This window comes from Xiphophorus maculatus, chromosome 9 (assembly GCF_002775205.1).
Source record: "Xiphophorus maculatus strain JP 163 A chromosome 9, X_maculatus-5.0-male, whole genome shotgun sequence".
Classification (NCBI taxonomy): Eukaryota; Metazoa; Chordata; class Actinopteri; order Cyprinodontiformes; family Poeciliidae; genus Xiphophorus; species Xiphophorus maculatus.
This window is the reverse complement of record NC_036451.1, coordinates 30,145,933-30,163,968: the sequence shown is the minus strand read 5'-3', so window position 1 is coordinate 30,163,968 and position 18,036 is coordinate 30,145,933. Positions and strand designations below refer to the sequence as shown.

The window sequence follows — 18,036 nt, the reverse complement described above, 5'->3', positions numbered from 1 at the left end:
AAACAAGAGACCGAAAATGAAGAATAAGTTGCGTCAATGTTTCGCTGTCTTCTGCTATTTAATTCCAGCTTTCTGCATTTAATGTACCATTATAAGCTTTGATAGTATTTCTTAGTTTGTCTTTAACACCGATTTTGCCCTGGTTGACCAGCAACAGCAGCCCGAAGAAGACCTGTTAGCCCCCGAGCTAACAGAGAAGCTAACTGTTTCCTTTAAGGATAAATGGGACGAAAGGAAACTTTACATTGAAAGTATTGGACATTTATTCAAGTCCTTCTCGGACGAGCAAACACGTCAAGAGTCGGTAAGAGAGCGATATTTGGCGATCTGTTGCATTAAATCCTAGCTAACAACTTCTTGTGCTGCGAGCAGCTGTGACACGTCAGTGACTCCGCCATATTGGGAGAGGAAAGAGCGGCCTGTAAAGCATCAAAGTGAATGGAGGAGCTGCAGTTTGAAAAGCTTCAAATGCAGTTTAGTGTTTTTTACATAAAACACATAAATGTTTCAAATATAAGTGTTTATTCTCATACCTTTGACCGTCTCTCTAGGGATACAGATGAAAATAACCTTCTGGCTATTGATGGCATATTAACAGAAATGTGTTTAATATGCACTGTATATGCAAAAAATAAATAAATATTCAGTCACATTGCCTATGTGCAGTAAATTTATATTTTGTGTTTATTAATGTTAACTGCCTTGTAAACAGCTCTCCATATCACAACCTGGAAAGTTCTGGGATTTTACTTCTGAATCTTAAGATATGAATAACTTTTAATAAAAAGCTGGAAGGTGAGAGAGGGTTTTGGAAAATTTCTTTCCATATATCCCTTATGTTTATCCTTTAGTCCGACCTTCCATTCACTTGTCCATAGAATATGTATTAATCTGCCCATTTAGCCAACTATGGGATTGGAGGGATTACAGCTAAAATGACAGTAAAAGACTGTAGATAAGAACACACTTAAAAATAATTACTATTTATATTTCTGACTTGGTATTTATCTTTATTCTTGTGATAGTATTAGTTTCCTCAAGACGAACAAACAAACAGCAGTTTGCTTGCAACCCAAATGTCCTGTTAGGTTTGGTGGTACAACCCAATCCAGTGTTCTGTTCAGATCCGTTCAGGCTTTGCTTGGTGACCTGTCCTGGTGTAGAAACCATGTATGAAAAATGTCCAAATGTTCAGAGGTATCTGTTAGAACCAACAGCCTTTAATTTATGATGAAATGACTGAAGCTGCCACTAGGGGCAGCAACAACCTGCTGGTAACTCATGAGTCCTTAAAAATCAACAGTATGGAGTGTAAACAGTGATTGAAGGAGGAATGGTCAGTAGCCAGTTTGGCAGTAGTTCAGATATGTAAAACAAAAAACTAATCAATAATTATCTAAATCAACTGATATGAATGCTTATCGTCATATGTTTTTCAGCCATATTGCCCAGCCCTAGTTACTGAAGGACTGAATGACAACAGCGACAGAGCGCTAAATCAGATATGTGGAATATCCACATTTTCTTTCCTCACATCTCACATAGATTTGTTTCAACCCCATTAATAAGCCATAATTCTCTCTTGTTAACACAGGCTTTCCACCGCATCATGTCTGTCATCACGTGGGAGGTCGTTGGCGATCACTTTCTCATCAACCAATCAAGCAACTCCATTCTTGACTGTAACCAAGGCAATGCAGTGGAGGAGAAACTGGAGGAACCAGAAGCTCGACTAATTAAAGAAGAAGAGATCGAAGTCTGCATCATTCAGGATGAAGAGCGGGTTGATGTGAAGAAGGAAACTGACACATGTATTCTGACTTCCACTTGTGAGGAAACCTTTCTCGGTGAGCCAGAACTGCAGCAGATGTTGGGGAGAAAGGATGAACCAGAACAAATTGATAAGGAACCAGTTGAAGGCAGTGCCTTCCAGGAAGACGACCAGCAAGGAGTGAAGCAAGAGACGGACACCTTCATGGTGACGCCTTCTTGTGAACCAGAACCAAACAGTGACATCGTACAAGACAGAAACTTTTCTTGTGAAGTTTGTGGTAAATGCTTTACTAAATCTAACTACCTGACTGATCACATAAGAACCCACTCAGGTGAAAAACCCTTCTCATGTCTGACCTGTGGGAAAGGTTTCACACAAAAAACTAACTTGATTGTACACATGAGAACCCACACTGGTGAAAAGCCCCATTCCTGTCAATTATGTGGGAAGTCTTTCAGAGCCAGTGGCCATTTGGCTAGCCACATGAGAACTCACACAGGGGAGAAGCCTTTCTCATGTTTGGTCTGTGGGAAAGGCTTCACCCAGCAAAGTAACTTGACTGTTCACATGAGAACTCATTCTGGAGAAAAACCTTACTCTTGTGATGTTTGTGGGAAAGCCTACAGTGACAAAACATACTTAAATGATCACATAAGAAGTCACACAGGCGAGAAGCCTTATTCTTGTAAAGTGTGTGGCAAATCTTTCAGTAACCGGAGTCCTTTGACCAACCACATGAGAACTCACACAGGTGAGAAGCCGTATCACTGCAAAACCTGTGGTAAAGCTTTTAGCGACTGTAGCAATCTGGCTAAGCACATGAGAACCCATACAGGTGAGAAGCCCTACTACTGTAATGTTTGCGGTAAAGCGTCTAGTGACAGCAGCAGCATGGCTAAGCACATGAGAACCCACACAAGTGGGAAGCTGTATACTTGTTAAGTTTGTTGAAGTTCTTCCAGAAATAATTAGCAGATTACATAAAAACTCTTTATATTCTGTCTGAGCTGTTGAATAGCTTGTAAATCCATCTCCAGGTGCCTATCTGCTGCCGGATGTAGGGCTCACGTTGGAAAGGCAACACAGGACAAACAACCATACACTATCCATTATCAAACACGCTTATTCCCTGTGGGGTCGTGAGAGTACTGGTGCCTTTCTCCAGCAGTGAGGCGGGATCACTCTGGACAGGTCGCCAGTCCATCTCCACTTTATTTAAATTGATTAATTACATGTTTGTAATAATAATAATAATCATAATAATAATTTGAAAAAAAAATCAAAACTTTTCATGTTCAAAATTCTTTCAGTTTAATTTTTTTTCAATTTCAAAAAATGTTTTTAAATAAAAAAATCTTTTGAACAAACTTTATGGCCACAATTTATCTCCATAGATTTTCTTTTAAATGTGTGAGGAGTCATTCACTCCCAGAGAGAAACTGCTTACGTTTCAAAGTTAACGCAGGGAATGTTCTAGAAATGAACAAAAGGAGCATTTTATTTCACAACTATGACAAAACCACTTACAGCTTATTCAAAGTGCCTTACTGGTGGTGCATTACAATCTCATTAGTGCGTCTCTGGTCCTTTTCCCTGTCCAGGTTGTTAAAAACATGATTGTCTAAATTGTTAACTTCCTACTTGGATCATTCTGCATACTGAATACAAATTGTCCCAATTTCCTTTTTTTAAAATCTGGTCTTAATTTTCAAAGATCAAAAAAATGCTTGGAACTGACATATCTGGTCTATAACGCTTTTCCCCACATTTCTGTAATCATTTCTAAAAAAAACTCCCAACAAATGTTGCTGCAGTGAGAGGAATTTAGATTTCTGGCTGGTTTAGTTGTGAAAATTGGACATATTATGGAGCTTGCATCTGTATATTACTTTAGCTTTTTTCTTAGTATATAACAGACTTGTTTAATTATTTTTCACTTAAAAGATCATTTAAGTCAACATTTTTTCCCTTGAAGCCTTTTATAAGGACTGGATTTTATTTGAATCTGGATTAGTTCTTTTTATCTGCGGATATTTTGTGTATCTTGTGTGAAGAACATTGTGTGTTTTTTTGCATTTGCACTTTTATTATTTTTAACAGTATTTCTGTTATCTTGATGGAAGACGCTGTTTGTGTGAAATGTGTATAAATCCTAGTCTTATTTCTAACTCCTGTTTGTTTCTGGCATTACACCCCCTCTAGTGGACAAATGAAGAAATGAGTTAAACTGTTTGACGATTATTAAGTCAGACATTGTTACTGGAAACTGAAAAATTTACTGGGCTTATTACTTCCTGATGGATCTTGGAGATCTCCTTGATAATGTTGCTTTGCTTCAGTATAGATTTATAAATTATTCTTATGGCATGAGAATGTTCTTTTAAAACACAGGAAACATAATGAATAGAAATGTTATTGCTCCTCTGCAAACTCTGCTGACTCTGCCAGCATCCGTGTGAGAAGCCATTTCCTTGTGAGTTGTGTGATAAATCTTACATAGCCAGCAGTGATTTGTCTCGTCACATCCGGATTCATCCAGGTGAGAAGCTGTTTTCCTGTGGCTTGTGTGAGAAATCATACAGAACCAGCAATGACTTGGCTTTTCATGTCAGAACTCACACAGGGGACAATCTGTTCTTCTAAAGTGTGTGATAAATCTTTCAGTGTCAGAAACTACCTGACTGTTCACCTAAGAACCTGTTCAGGTGAGAAGCTGTTTTCTTGTGAAAAGTCTTTTGACTAGAATAGTGATCTGACTCGTCACTTAAGAACTCACATGGGCTAGAAACCATACTCCTGAGAAGAATGTGACTGTTGTCACCCTGCAGATCACCTGGAATAAAGTGGAGGTGAGGCCGTTTTCCTATTGAACAGAAAATATTTTATTTGATCGACAGCCCACTATAGAGATGCATTTTATGGCAGCTATATTTGTGTTTAATACATTGTGACCTCTAAGGATTTATAAATTGCAAAGCTTTGTTTATTTTATAAGTGGTTTGTTGTGTTTATGTATCTCTTACATGTTGTGTATTTTTACCATTGTGACATTTATGTTTGTTTTTTTTTTCCTTTTTGATGATCATAACTGAATCATTGGCCATCCTTGTATTATTTTCAGATATTTCTAATAAAAACCTTAATTTAGACTTTAGTCTAATTCTCAAATTTATTGTTTTACTGCACTTTTTGGGCACTGGTCAGAAATTCGACATTTGTGATGAATAGCTTTGGTCACATTTCTCTGTAGAGAAATTTCAATATTGTAGCCAAACATGCATCTACTAAATACTGGCTTGAAGAGGGTGAATATGTATTCAATCTCTTGTTTGACATCTCATTTTAAAAAATTGTCATTACTTTTTAGAAATCAGTTTTCACTTTGACAGAGGTTTTTTGTGCTTTTTTTGGGTCAAAAAGCCAAATTTTGTTTCTCATGGTTGATTTGTAAAGTAATAAAATGGGTAAAACATCCAAACGGATAAATATGTTCTAGCGGTATAGCATAATACCTGGATGACTCGCAATGATTGACAGAAACTGCTTTGAAAGAGGGAAAAAAATCTGTCAAAATGATTTCAGCTCAAACCCGGAGAACAGAAATGAAAACCGTTTAAGAAAAAAATAATTACTTTGAATGTGTTATGTCAGGAGTTTAAAATTGAGTTTAGTCTAAAATAATTATGAGGTATAATGTAGTTTTTACAAAAGATCTGTTTACATCCTGTCCAGTAAGAGGCGGTATTCTACTTACAATTCGGTTGTCAACTATTAAAGCCGAAGAAGAAGAAGAAATAAGGGAGTCTGCGGCTCCGTTCTCTGTATGTAAAGCCTTCTTCGCGTTTTGTCTCATTATGAACTTTAATAGTATTTGCAGTCAATCTTTCGCAGCGATGTTTTTTCTGTTTTAGCAGCTAACAGCCTGATATGACAGTTAGCCTTCGAGCTAACTGAGAAGCTAGCTCTGAGAAGAGATGCACAGCTAGTTTCCGGTCAGTAATAGTGTTTCAATAAAGCTTCATAATTGAACGACGTGGTGCAAACATAATTTCTTCTAAATACTGAAACATGACAGTGCAGTAAAAGAGCTGTTTTCTATTATCTGTGACAGCCAATGCTTGGCAGGAGCTGCTTTGATTGCTACGTGTTAAAACACGTCAGCACGGCCGCCATATTGAAAGGGGAAACAGCGGTTAGTAAAGATGAACTGCTGCAGTTTTAACTTGATTGAAAGCGGTCTAAGGCTTATGGTGAACAAAACTATACATCGTACTAGCTGGGCATTTTTTGACACTATAGCAGTAGTATAGTATACTATATATCGCAAGGACACAGGATTTTATAACTCCAAAAATATATCTGCCAGCAGGAGGTCGATCAGCATGGATCATAAAATATGACGCATTTATTGTCATAAACAAGTTGAGCCAAAGACAAAAATATATGTATGGTAAAATTAATCAACAGTGCAAAAATATTGAATTAATCATATTCTGATTTTCTTTATTTAAAACTACTATGTTTATATAGTTTTTACATGATGAGTCTAGGCCTTCCAATTGAGTTTATCCTAAATTATGATTGCTAAGAACGTTCAGTAACTTTACTTAATATAAACCCAATATTTTTCCAGATGTCTTTGAATATTTATTGAAAAATTAAAACCACTAATTAAGCTTTTGTTCATTGTCCTCTCAAACCAAGGTTTCAATATAGACATTTCCTCTGTTGCACTTTAACATGAATATCATCATCTGAAAGAGACACATCAGCAAACAACAACAGGGTCAAAACCTTGGAAATTGTAATGGCTCATTTACATACATGATTAAGAGTTTTGTTCCCAATACGGACCCCTGGGGGACACCACAACTCATGTTCTAACTTCATGAACTGTTGTCTCCTGCAGAATTAGCTGATTAACCAATTAATTGCCACCCCAATCCTTAACATTCACAGTAAAGTGAGTAAAGAGAACAAACTAAAGTGAGAGGCCAGACTAGCTGCTCCTCCTCTGCAGAAAGAGAAAAATGACTGGAATATAGAAAACTTCTCTCCAAAATATATGAACTAACAAAATAATTCAAATTTCCAGGTAAAACACTTTATCAAACTTACAAATCTAGTAATACTCAACTAAACTACAAAGTAAAAATGAAAAGCCGAAAGCTTATGAAGTACCAAAAAGTAAACATTTAATATTGTAATTATTATTTTATTAACTGTGCTGAGGAAAAACAACAGAAGTTGAGCTAACTTCCAGTGAGCACATGCTCTTTTGGAGCTTTTGCTATTTCATTGGGGCTTTTCTGTTTGGGTCAATCAAGATGAAGAGGATGATGAAGGAGAAAGTTGTAATAGGCTGAGCGAAAAATTTAAATTTCTTTGCTAACAAAGTGATGATTTCTACATCCTCATCTTCTCTGTTGCTTGTGTAAAATCATTTTGTTTTGTTCTACCTTCAGGTCCCAAACTGCATCATGTCTGTTAACATTTGGATGGTTTCTGGTGATCAGTTCCTCATTCAACCAGTAAGCAACTCCACTCATGACCACAACTTACCAAATGATCTAGAGATGAAAAAGGAACACGAGGAACCAGATCTACTGCAGATTACAGAGATGAAGGAGGAACCAGAATATCAACGGATCAAAAAGGAACATGTTGAGTTTGACAACTTTAATAACATAAAGTCTGAAGTCAAGCAGGAGGCCGACACCTTTATGGTATGTGCTGGTTATGATGACACATTCCAGAGCAAACCTGAGCTGCAGATGATGGAAATAAAGGAGGAAACAAAACCTGAACAGATTAAAGAAGAACTGGAGGAGCTAGAAACTGTTCAGGTTAAACAGGAAGAGGAGGAGGAACTCTACAGTAATCAGGATGTAGATCAACTTTTAGTGAATCAAGAGACCAGTAGAGAGATTCTTATTTATGATGAAAAAGATCACAGCCAACCAGACTCAGACCAGGTTCACTCTTCAAACTCCCCTGATGCTGAAGACCAAACTCAGGGAGGAAGGTCTTTGTCTCCAACATCAGAGGGAGAAGAAGAGCTGAGTACTGAGAAAGAACATCAGAAAATCCAAAAGGTGCCTTCTTGTAAAATATGTGGAAAACGTTTCATTCAGCAGAGGTACTTGGCTGATCACATGATTATTCACACGGGTGCAAAACCGTTCCAGTGTGGGACTTGTGGAAAGCGTTTCACCAGGAAAACTACCTTGAATTTTCACATGAGAATCCACACCGGTGAGAAGCCATATACCTGTGAAGTCTGCAGTAAGTCATTCAGCTACAGCAGTGGTTTGGTTCGTCACATGAGAATCCACACGGGCGAGAGGCCATTTTTGTGTCAGACCTGTGGGAAAAGTTTCGCTGATAGAGGTAGCCTAAGCACTCACATCAAAGTTCATCAGGTAGAGAAACTATTTCCATGTAGATCTTGTGATAAATCTTTCAGAAACAGCCGAGATCTGGTTCGTCACTCCAGACTCCACACAGGCGAGAAACCGTTCTCGTGTGGATTTTGCGGAAAGAGCTATCCAAGTAGAGGCAGCCTGAAAACACACTCCTATGTCCACATGCATCAGAAGCCGTTTGTGTGTGAGCTGTGTGCTAAAACTTTCACAAACAGGACTAACTTGGTCCGCCACAGGAGGACTCACACAGGCGAGAAGCCGTTTTCCTGTACAGCATGTGGTAAATTTTTTAGTGACAAAAGCACTCTAATTAGACATGTGAGAAGTCACGCAGGCAAGAAGCCATTTTCCTGTAATTTTTGTGAAGTGTCTTTTATGGACAACAGTCAACTGACCCGTCACTTGAGGACCCACACAGGAGAGAAACCATTTTCATGTGTGACCTGTGGGAAGAAATTCTCCAAACTGTATGGTCTGACTTTGCACATCCGGACTCATACAGGCGAAAAGCCGTATTCCTGTCAACAGTGTGGTAAATTATTCACTGCCAGATATAAACTGACTGCACATATATGTAGAAATAAACCTTAAAAAGATGTTAAAGTTTGTAGAACATTATTTATTTAACCTGAAGAAGGAATGTGACCCATAACTATTATGATTTATCTACTCTTTTCTTTTTTACCTGTAAACACACCATTTCACACCCATATGCTTAAACCACAGCAGAAAAATATTTTGTTGTCCTCATGGATTTTAATGAATTGTGGAGATGAATAGCAAAAATGCTCAAATTCATCCCTCTGTTGTTGGTATGCATAAATATGGGCACATTCAGTTCATTATTTGATAGAATATGGTTTTTAAAAATGTGTTTATCTCCTGTCCAGTAGGAGGCGGCATTGCACCTGTAATCTGGTTGGATTAGAAGCTTATTGGAGGAAAAGGGAAAGAAATTTAAAGATAGGATGGCTGGAGTATTTAAAGTTTATGATACAGATTTTAGTCCAACATTACTGAGGCCTTTAAAACTTACATGTACATGTTTATGTTGATGTACATAAACCATTATCAGTTTTTAAGAAGAGAAAAAAAGACAAATATTAGCCAATAGTTTTATAGTCATTAGAAATCAGTGATTATATGCAGATTTATGCTGATGGTTCAAAACACCAAAACACAGAAGTGAGTGATTTCAGAGTTACATTTTAAGATTATTAAAAAACAACATTAAATCGATTTAAGTACATATGCAGAATAATTACTTACAATATTTTTGGATTTAGCATAGAATATGAAAAGTAATTATTTGCAGTGATTCACAGACAGCATTTGTGAAGATTCAAACAGGAAGTACAAATAATTATTGGTTGGTTGGCGATTTAGAAAGTAAATATTGGTATGCAGATAAAGTTATCCAAATCTGAGAATAAATGCATAGTTTGGTGGGAACGTAAGAAGTTATGAGAAAAGCGAGGTAAAAGTGAGGCATGCAAATAGAGTGGAAAAAAAGTATTGATGTTAAAAAAATACAGGGATAAGAGATTATAAGTCAAAAAACTTTTTTAAACTTTTTTTTTGAATGGTACTCGTTTTAATATGGGAAACAATTTTATAGTTAATAAAGAAACTATGTTTTTATTACTTGTAGGAAGAATGTGAATCAAAGCGTAACCTTGGAGATTAGTAGGGAAGTGAGGTCTGAAATTGTGGTTGTTCGATTAAATCAAATTGATGAGAAACTGGATTTACAAAGAATATAGTGACAAGAAAATGATGTTTACATATATGATCCGAGAGATGGCGGTAGTGCAACTATTTGGAAGCAAACTGCCGTAGAACTAAGGAAGAAGCAATCAGGTGTTAAAAGAAGAAGAAAAAATATCAAGGTTTGTTTCGTTCTGCTCTTCGATTAAACCGTTTTTCACATCTTGTCTCATTGTGAGCTCTCATAGTAATTACTGTAGACCTTTAACACTGATGTTCGTCTGTTTTTAAAGCTCCAACACTGAGAGCCCAGTTAGCCGCCGAGCTACCTGAGAAGCTAACTCAGAGAAGAAGCAGCTAGTTTCTATTTAAGACAAAAGCACAAAAAAAACTTCACAAGGTGATTATTGGACATGTCTGGACGTTGTGCGGCTTCCAGCTCTTCTTCTGAGGAATAGAAATCCGGTAAGAAACATCTTATGACGAACAACAAATGCTTGATAGCTGCTACTTTGACTGCTAGATGCACGTCAAAACGGTCGCCATATTGGGTGGGGAAATGGCATACATTAATTGACAGAGGCAGATGGCTATTTAAGACACCTTTATCAAACCAGGAAGTGAACGTTGAACTTAAAGAAACACAAATATGATAAAAAATCTGATCTGATTTCATAAGACATTTATTAAGTAGTTACATTAAACTAGAAATACTTTTTATTCCTCGAATGTTGGTTGTGGCTTCTTTGAAATATCTGCAAAATGTGAATTATGCAGAACTTTGAGATCATTGAGCGATGAAGAACTGAGTCTTCAGAAGACAACAACCAGTTCTGCTTTGCTTCTGTTCAGAAGAGGATTTTGCCGTACAAAGACAAGAATCAAACCAAATCAAATCTTATGTTGAGCCACTAAAAATTGTCTAGTCTGTAACAAATGCTCGTTGTTGCCGTTAACAAGGGTGGTTATTGAAATTATGCAGTTGCGAGGGCTACTCAGCTGATTGTTTCATTAACTGAAAAAGGTCATAACTCTTGGAATGAAGGTAGTTAAAGGATAGATGAGTCTCTCGACACCAGCTTGAACAGATTATCTCCCCTAAACCTATTTAAGAGTAAGACTCGAGGGTTCTAGAGATTTTCTGGACCCGTTAGACGGAGAGCTGGTCAGTAGTCAGTCCATGGGAGTTGTGAGGTTTAGGGCGGGGCTGGCTATTGCGCAATAACAATTCAAAATATTGTGATATGTTGAAGAAAGGCCAAAATGCTGAAGCTGCTGTTTTTAAGCAGTCTCATAAATATCCTGGCCACTCGTGGCTATGTGTTTCCATAATATCATTATGTCAACAGGGAGACAGTTTCTGTCTTCTGAATCTGTCAAAGTCTTGATTCTGCTTTGGTCTTTCCAGATAATCATGTGATTATGCATTTTGTCAATCTTTCAGGTCTCCAGCAGCATCATGTCTGATCAGTTCCTAATCCAACCGGAAAGAAATACCATTAATGACCACAACTTACCAAACGATGTCAAGATGAAAGAGGAACCAGATCCACAGCAGATTACAGAGATTAAGGAGGAACCAGAATATCAACCGATCAAAGAAGAACAAGTTGAGCTCAACGTCTCTCATGACAAGAAATCTGTAATGAAGCAGGAAGCTGACACCTTCATGGTGGCTGCTGGTTGGGATGAAATATGCCAGAGAACACCTGAACCGCAGAAAATGACGGTGACAAAGGAGGAACCAGAACCAGAACAGATTAAAGAGGAACTGCAGGAACCAGAACAGATTAAAGAAGAACTGCAGGAACCAGAACCAGAACAGATTAAAGAAGAACTGCAGGAACCGGAACCAGAACCAGAACAGATTAAAGAGGAACTGCAGGAACCAGAACAGATTAAAGAAGAACTGCAGGAACCAGAACCAGAACAGATTAAAGAAGAACTGCAGGAACCAGAACCAGAACAGATTAAAGAGGAACTGCAGGAACCAGAACCAGAACAGATTAAAGAGGAACTGCAGGAACCAGAACAGATTAAAGAGGAACTGCGGGAACCAGAACCAGAACAGATTAAAGAAGAACTGCAGGAACCAGAACCAGAACAGATTAAAGAGGAACTGCAGGAACCAGAACCAGAACAGATTAAAGAGGAACTGCAGGAACCAGAACCAGAACAGATTAAAGAGGAACTGCAGGAACCAGAACAGATTAAAGAGGAACTGCGGGAACCAGAACTGATTAAAGAAGAACTGCAGGAACCAGAACTGATTAAAGAGGAACTGCAGGAACCAGAACAGATTAAAGAGGAACTGCAGGAACTCTACATTAATCAGGAGGAAGATCAGCTTGTAGTGAAGCAGGATTCCTTCAGTGAAACTCCTTTGTATGAGAACGAAGCTGAAGACCAACATGAGGACAGATGCAATGATGGCGACCAGGTATTGGATGGAAATCGAGAGTTGGTGATGAATCAGAGCGACAGTGTTGACTGTTCTAAACTCAAAAAGTCCCAGAAAAAAACATGTTCTTGTAAAATTTGTGGGAAATATTTCATCAGGAAAGGTTCCCTGAATTTTCACATGAGAATCCACACCGATGAGAAGCTGCATAGCTGTGAAGTCTGCAGTAAATCTTTCATCCATAGCAGCCATTTGGTTCGTCACATGAGGATCCATACAGGCGAGAGACCGTTCTCATGCAAGATCTGTGGAAAAAGTTACATCGATAGAAGTAGCTTAAACGCACACATCAGAACTTACGTGGGAGAGACTTGTGGATTGTACGATAAATCTTCCACCAAGAATCAAGATCTGGTTTGTCACATTAGACACAACAAAGCCAGGAAGCCGTTCTCGTGTCCCATCTGCGGAAAAAGCTACACAACCAGAAGTAGCCTAAAAACACACAGCCTAGTCCACGGAGGCCAGAAGCCGTTTTCGTGTGGACTGTGTGATAAATCTTTTACAAACAAAGGAGATATGGTTATTCACATCAGAGTCCATACAGGTGAGCGGCCGTTCCCTTGTGCATCGTGCAATAAATCTTTTATAAGCAGTAGAGATCTGGTTCGTCATGTCAAACTCCACAAAGCTGAGAGACCATTTCTGTGCACCACCTGTGGAAAATCCTACACCGACAATCGCAACCTTAAATCACACAGCAGAGTTCACCTGCAGGAGAAGCCATATCCCTGTGACCTGTGTGCCAAATCATTCGTAAACAGGACCGACTTAGTCCGTCACCGGAGGACTCACACAGGCGAAAAACCATTTTCGTGTGAATTGTGTGGGAAATTATTTACTAACAAATACACTATGTTAAAACATGCAACAGCTCACACAGACAAGACGCCTGAGGCGCTGTTTCCTTGTAGTCTTTGTGATGCGTCTTTTACTGACAGCATTCAGCTGGACGATCACCTGAGGAGCCACACAGGTGAGCAGGTCTTTTCATGCGTCACCTGTGGGAAGAAGTTCTCCAAACCATACAGTCTGACGATGCACATCCGGACTCATACAGGCGAAAAGTCATATTCCTGTCAACTATGCTGTAAATTATTCACTGCCAGATATAAACTGACTGCACATGTATGTGAAAATAAAACTTAGAAAGATGATAAAGTTTGTGAAACATTATTTTTTTGACCCACAGATGGAATCCAACCCATAACTACATTAACTATTACCTATTTTATCATTTACAAGACATTTCATACCTTTCTGTTTAAACCAGGACACTTCAGATTTTTGGTCAATTGTGCAGATCAATGGAAATAAAATGCTCAGGTCCAATCATCTATTGTTGATGTGCATGAACATGAACTCGGCTCAAACATCCCCTTTTTACTTGTGTTTTGCCTCACGGCTCACTTTTGGGATCAAAGATTTAGGATAAATTTGTTTTCCAGTGTGCACAGGAAGTATGTGAATGATATCTACTGTGGAGGACTGGAACTAGGTAAGAAGTGACGTGACGGATGGGAAAACGTGACGCTGCGTGAGTGTGCATGTACTGTATGTTAAGAGAATATAGTGAAAAGAATTATCCATATAATCCGACAGATGGCAGTAACGCAGGCTTTTGTGTGCAAGCCGCCGCTTCAAACTAAGGAAGAAGTAATCCGGTTAGCAACCTCAAGAACCAAAATATCAACTCTGGTTTCGTTCTGCTCTCCATTTAAACCTCTCGTCACACCTTGTCTCTTTGTCTGAAGAATATATGAAGTGTACCGTTAACACCGACGTGTGTCTATTTTAGCAGCTCTAACACCCTGAGAGACACCAGTTAGCTCTGAGGCTAACTGGTCGGAGTTAGCCCGGAGGCTAACTAGCTTTTTCTTCTCTAAAAAGAAGCAAATAAAAAAGATCCACACGGAGATTTTTGGACAGTTGGACTGGACTCTGTGGCCTTCAGCTCCTCTTACAGGGAATAAAAGTAAGACTAAACGGTAAGAGACGAGACTTACTGACTGCTAGGCGCTTGAACACGTCAGCGCGTCCGCCATATTTAGAGGGGAAACAATCAATCCAGTTCAAAGTAATATACGACTTATAGTTACTAAGTGTTTTTTGTAGCTTGACCTCTATAGTTTACTGGGTTCATAGGTCATTCAGAGTGGATATTAAGATGTTTTCTTTTTTTGTAAATAAAAGAAGAAAATATGTCTAAACAAAAAACGTAAACACTATTGATTCTTTCAATTTGTAAGTAAAAAGCATGTATTTTTTGTACTGATTTAATTACTTGAGGTCCCATTAAAGCCAATATAACGTAACAACAGCAACCCAAATGGCCTACCAGTAATCTTAACACTTTGCATTTTACTGTCCCTGTTTTCCTCTCAGGCAACTTGGCTCCTTTTTGTAACAGAATAACTTTTATAACTTGCCTTGGAATTTGTTATTTCTAGCTTAAATATTTTTCATTTATTAAATTATTTATATTAAACATATGCTGTTTGTTTGAGTTCTTTCAACTATTTGTGTTATGAATAGAAGATGTGTTTCACAGGAGAAACATGAGCTGAAACCTTCTAATAGCTGAAGTCTTTCAGGTGTTCTTTTTATTCATTTAGTTATCAAATGTAAATGAAGCAAGTCATATGTGTATTTTGTCAAAATCTTTGACATTAAAATGTTTCGTTTGTTTTGCCTCTAGATCTCCAGAAGCATCATGTCTAAATATTTGAGAGGTTGGTGGTGATCAGTTATTTATTAAACCAGAAAGCAACTCCATTTATGGTCACAACTTACAAAATGATATAGAGATGAAAGAGGAACACAAGCAACCAAATGTACAGCAGATTAAAGAGGAGCCAGAACTTCAACCGATCAAAGAAGAACAAGTTGAGTTTAATGTCTGTCAAGAGGTGAAACTGGAGGCCAACACCTTTATGGTGGCTGCTGCTTATGATAAAATATTCCAAACTAAACCAGAGCTGCAGCAGATGACGGATATTAAAGAGGATCCAAAATCGGCACAGACTAAAGAACTGGAGGAACCAGAACCTGAACCGATTAAAGAGGTACCAGAATCTGAACAGATTAAAGAAGAACCAGAACCGATTAAAGAGGTACCAGAACCTGAACAGATTAAAGAAGAACTGCAGGAACATGAATCTACACAGATTAAAAGAGAACAGGAAGAACTCTACAGTGATCAGGATGAAGATCAGCTTTCAGTGAACCAGGATTTCTCCAGAGAAAATCCTCTCTATGAGGAAACATACCAAAGTGAATCAGACCCACACCACAACCAGATCCACTCTTCAAACTCCCCTGAAGCTGAAAACCAACACCAGGACAGATGCAATGATGGCCACCAGATATTTAATTTAAATCCACAGCTGACAATGAATCAGAGTGACGGTGATGACTGTTCTAAAGCGAAAAAGCTAAATATTCATTCGCATTCTTGTAAAATATGTGGAAAATATTTCACAAAGAAATGTACCTTAAAAGTTCACATGAGAATCCACACTGGTGAGAAGCCGCATGCCTGTAAAGTCTGCTGCATGTCTTTCAGATGCACCAGTCATTTGGTTCGTCACATGGGAACCCATACAGGCGAGAGACCGTTCTCATGCACGACCTGTGGAAAAAGCTACATTGATAGAGGTAGCTTAAACGCACACATGAAAGATCATCTGGAAAAGAAACCGTTCACTTGTAGCGTGTGTGATAAATCTTTTGTCAGGATGCAATATCTGACTTGCCACCTCAGAGTCCACACAGAGGAGAAACCGTTCTCATGTGAATCCTGTGACAAATCCTTCAGACACAGTCAATCTCTGGCTCGTCACGCCACACGCCACATAAACGAGAAGCCGTTCCCGTGTCCCACCTGCGGAAAATGCTTCCCTCACTTACGCAGCCTTGCGTCACACAGCAGAGTTCACCTGACTGACAAGCTGTATCCGTGTGAACTGTGTGCTAAATCATCACTGGACAAAAAGGACTTGGAGCGCCACAAGTGGTCTCACACAGGAAAGAAACCTTTTTCGTGTGAAGCATGTGGTAAATTATTTAGTGACAAGAACATCATGGTGAAACACATGGCAAATCACACGAACAAGAAGCCTGAGAAGCAGTTTCCTAGTTATGTTTGTGATGCGTCTTTTACTGACAGCATTCAGCTGGACGATCACCTGAGGAGCCACACAGGTGAGCAGGGCTTCTCATGTGTCACCTGTGGAGAGAAGTTCTCCAAACCGTACAGTCTGACGATGCACATCCGGACTCATACAGGAGAAAAGTCGTATTTCTGTCAAATGTGCGGTAAATTATTCACTGCCAGATATAAACTGACTGCACATGTATGTGAAAATAAAGCTTAGGAAAATGTTAAAGTTTGTAAAACATCATTTATTTGACCCACAGTGGGAATGTGACCCATAGCCACTATGATTTACCTACTTTTTTTTAAACAAACATTTAAAAATGTGTTTAAATTCGGGCAATTCAGTTTTTTGTTGTACTTTTAGATTTTCATGGTAAATAGTAATAAATAGCAATAAAATGCCCAAGTCCATTTGTTGTTTATGTCCATGAATATTGACTCATTCAGGTCTAATATAACGTGTCTTAATTTATGGAGTCCCTCAAGGCTCATTTTTGAGACTCTCTTTGTTTGCATTTCATATTCAAATTTCAATATGAGCAAATATCAATTTATTGCTCAGTATAAATTCTGAATATTTATATTGCATTGCCTTAAATATGTTAAACAAGTGGATGTTATTAAAACTTTTCAAATTAAATGAAGCTAAAGGGAAATTATAATTTTGATATTAACAGTGTTTCAGGCTGTTGATCCTCTTATTGTAAGAAAATTTACATTTTCTGATTTTTATCTTGTTTTGTTTTCAGCCCAGGACATTCTGGTAAATTAGATTTTAATCTCAAAGGCTTTTTTTCTTCCTGGTTAAATAAAGTTTTTAATATAAAAAACACAAAAAGAAATACCTGCAAATACTTGAAGTTTTATTTTAGGTCTGCTTTGATTTAATCTAACAAAAGGAGGAAAATAAATGCTGAGTTGACCTCCAAATGGCTTAACAGAAAGAAATTTACATTAGAACAAAAATGCTTGTGAACAAAGTCTCTGTTTTAAATCAACTGCATTTTTGGTTCAAGTATTTTTTTCATTCAGGGCATTTAATGGAATAAAAATAAACTTGTGAAAGAACAGAGATTAAATTGATAGCATATATTTTGTTTTTTGAGAATTGAGAATTACTCTTTAAAAGTTGTTAAAGCATTGATTAATATCTACTAATATACTGTATATTGTAAATTTAACTGAAATGTTAAAAATAATAATTAGGACTGGGTTGTGAGGAGCTACTATTATTTTTTCCCAACTTAAAGCTTTGTGGGTCCAGAGCATGAAAACAAGAGTGGGAAGGTCTATGGATAATGTTAGCATCAGTAGAAGATAGCATTAACGGCTACGTCTTGTTATCACTTTCAGTGGCAACATGTTAAAATCTCCTGTATAACGACCTTTTCACTTTTAACACTAAATTAGATAAGGGATCTGAGAAGTACAGTACTCTAAAAATTGATAGTCCGAGTGGACAATTTAAATATTTTAGCTTAATTTAAGATCATCTTTCTTATGGTGATTG

The 18,036-nt window shown here is 37.9% G+C and overlaps 4 protein-coding genes across 6 annotated transcripts; all 4 read left to right on the top strand.

Moving 5' to 3' along the window:
- Positions 1–3,011, top strand: LOC111609638 (gastrula zinc finger protein XlCGF8.2DB-like). The gene is made up of 2 exons (XM_023339029.1): positions 1–304; positions 1,595–3,011. Exon 2 carries the CDS (start codon positions 1,610–1,612, stop codon positions 2,714–2,716), a length of 1,107 nt encoding a protein of 368 aa, XP_023194797.1. The 5' UTR covers positions 1–304; positions 1,595–1,609; the 3' UTR covers positions 2,717–3,011.
- Positions 3,012–5,554: 2,543 nt separating this feature from the next.
- On the top strand, positions 5,555–8,796 carry LOC102234207 (zinc finger protein OZF-like). Its single transcript, XM_023339006.1, has 2 exons — positions 5,555–5,595; positions 7,240–8,796. Exon 2 carries the CDS (start codon positions 7,255–7,257, stop codon positions 8,788–8,790), a length of 1,536 nt encoding a protein of 511 aa, XP_023194774.1. The 5' UTR covers positions 5,555–5,595; positions 7,240–7,254; the 3' UTR covers positions 8,791–8,796.
- A 1,233-nt stretch (positions 8,797–10,029) lies between these two features.
- On the top strand, positions 10,030–13,528 carry LOC102234460 (zinc finger protein 2-like). 2 transcript variants are annotated; one of them, XM_023338966.1, is made up of 4 exons: positions 10,030–10,088; positions 10,200–10,371; positions 11,351–11,665; positions 11,774–13,528. In XM_023338966.1, exons 3-4 carry the CDS (start codon positions 11,366–11,368, stop codon positions 13,514–13,516), a joined length of 2,043 nt encoding a protein of 680 aa, XP_023194734.1. In that variant the 5' UTR covers positions 10,030–10,088; positions 10,200–10,371; positions 11,351–11,365; the 3' UTR covers positions 13,517–13,528. The 2 variants fall into 2 exon arrangements, with proteins under 2 accessions (XP_023194734.1, XP_014327748.2); XM_014472262.2 differs by having other exon boundaries at positions 11,351–13,528.
- A 397-nt stretch (positions 13,529–13,925) lies between these two features.
- Positions 13,926–17,275, top strand: LOC102234719 (zinc finger protein OZF-like). 2 transcript variants are annotated; one of them, XM_023339000.1, is made up of 2 exons: positions 13,926–14,342; positions 15,066–17,275. In XM_023339000.1, exon 2 carries the CDS (start codon positions 15,175–15,177, stop codon positions 16,741–16,743), a length of 1,569 nt encoding a protein of 522 aa, XP_023194768.1. In that variant the 5' UTR covers positions 13,926–14,342; positions 15,066–15,174; the 3' UTR covers positions 16,744–17,275. The 2 variants fall into 2 exon arrangements, with proteins under 2 accessions (XP_023194768.1, XP_023194767.1); XM_023338999.1 differs by having other exon boundaries at positions 13,927–14,355.
- Positions 17,276–18,036: the final 761 nt, after the last annotated feature.

Excerpts from the sequence above, each read along its gene's own strand:
- LOC111609638 (XM_023339029.1), top strand. The coding sequence starts at position 1,610 with ATGTCTGTCATCACGTGGGAGGTCGTTGGCGATCACTTTCTCATCAAC.
- LOC102234207 (XM_023339006.1), top strand. The coding sequence starts at position 7,255 with ATGTCTGTTAACATTTGGATGGTTTCTGGTGATCAGTTCCTCATTCAA.
- LOC102234460 (XM_014472262.2), top strand. The coding sequence starts at position 11,366 with ATGTCTGATCAGTTCCTAATCCAACCGGAAAGAAATACCATTAATGAC.
- LOC102234719 (XM_023339000.1), top strand. The coding sequence starts at position 15,175 with ATGAAAGAGGAACACAAGCAACCAAATGTACAGCAGATTAAAGAGGAG.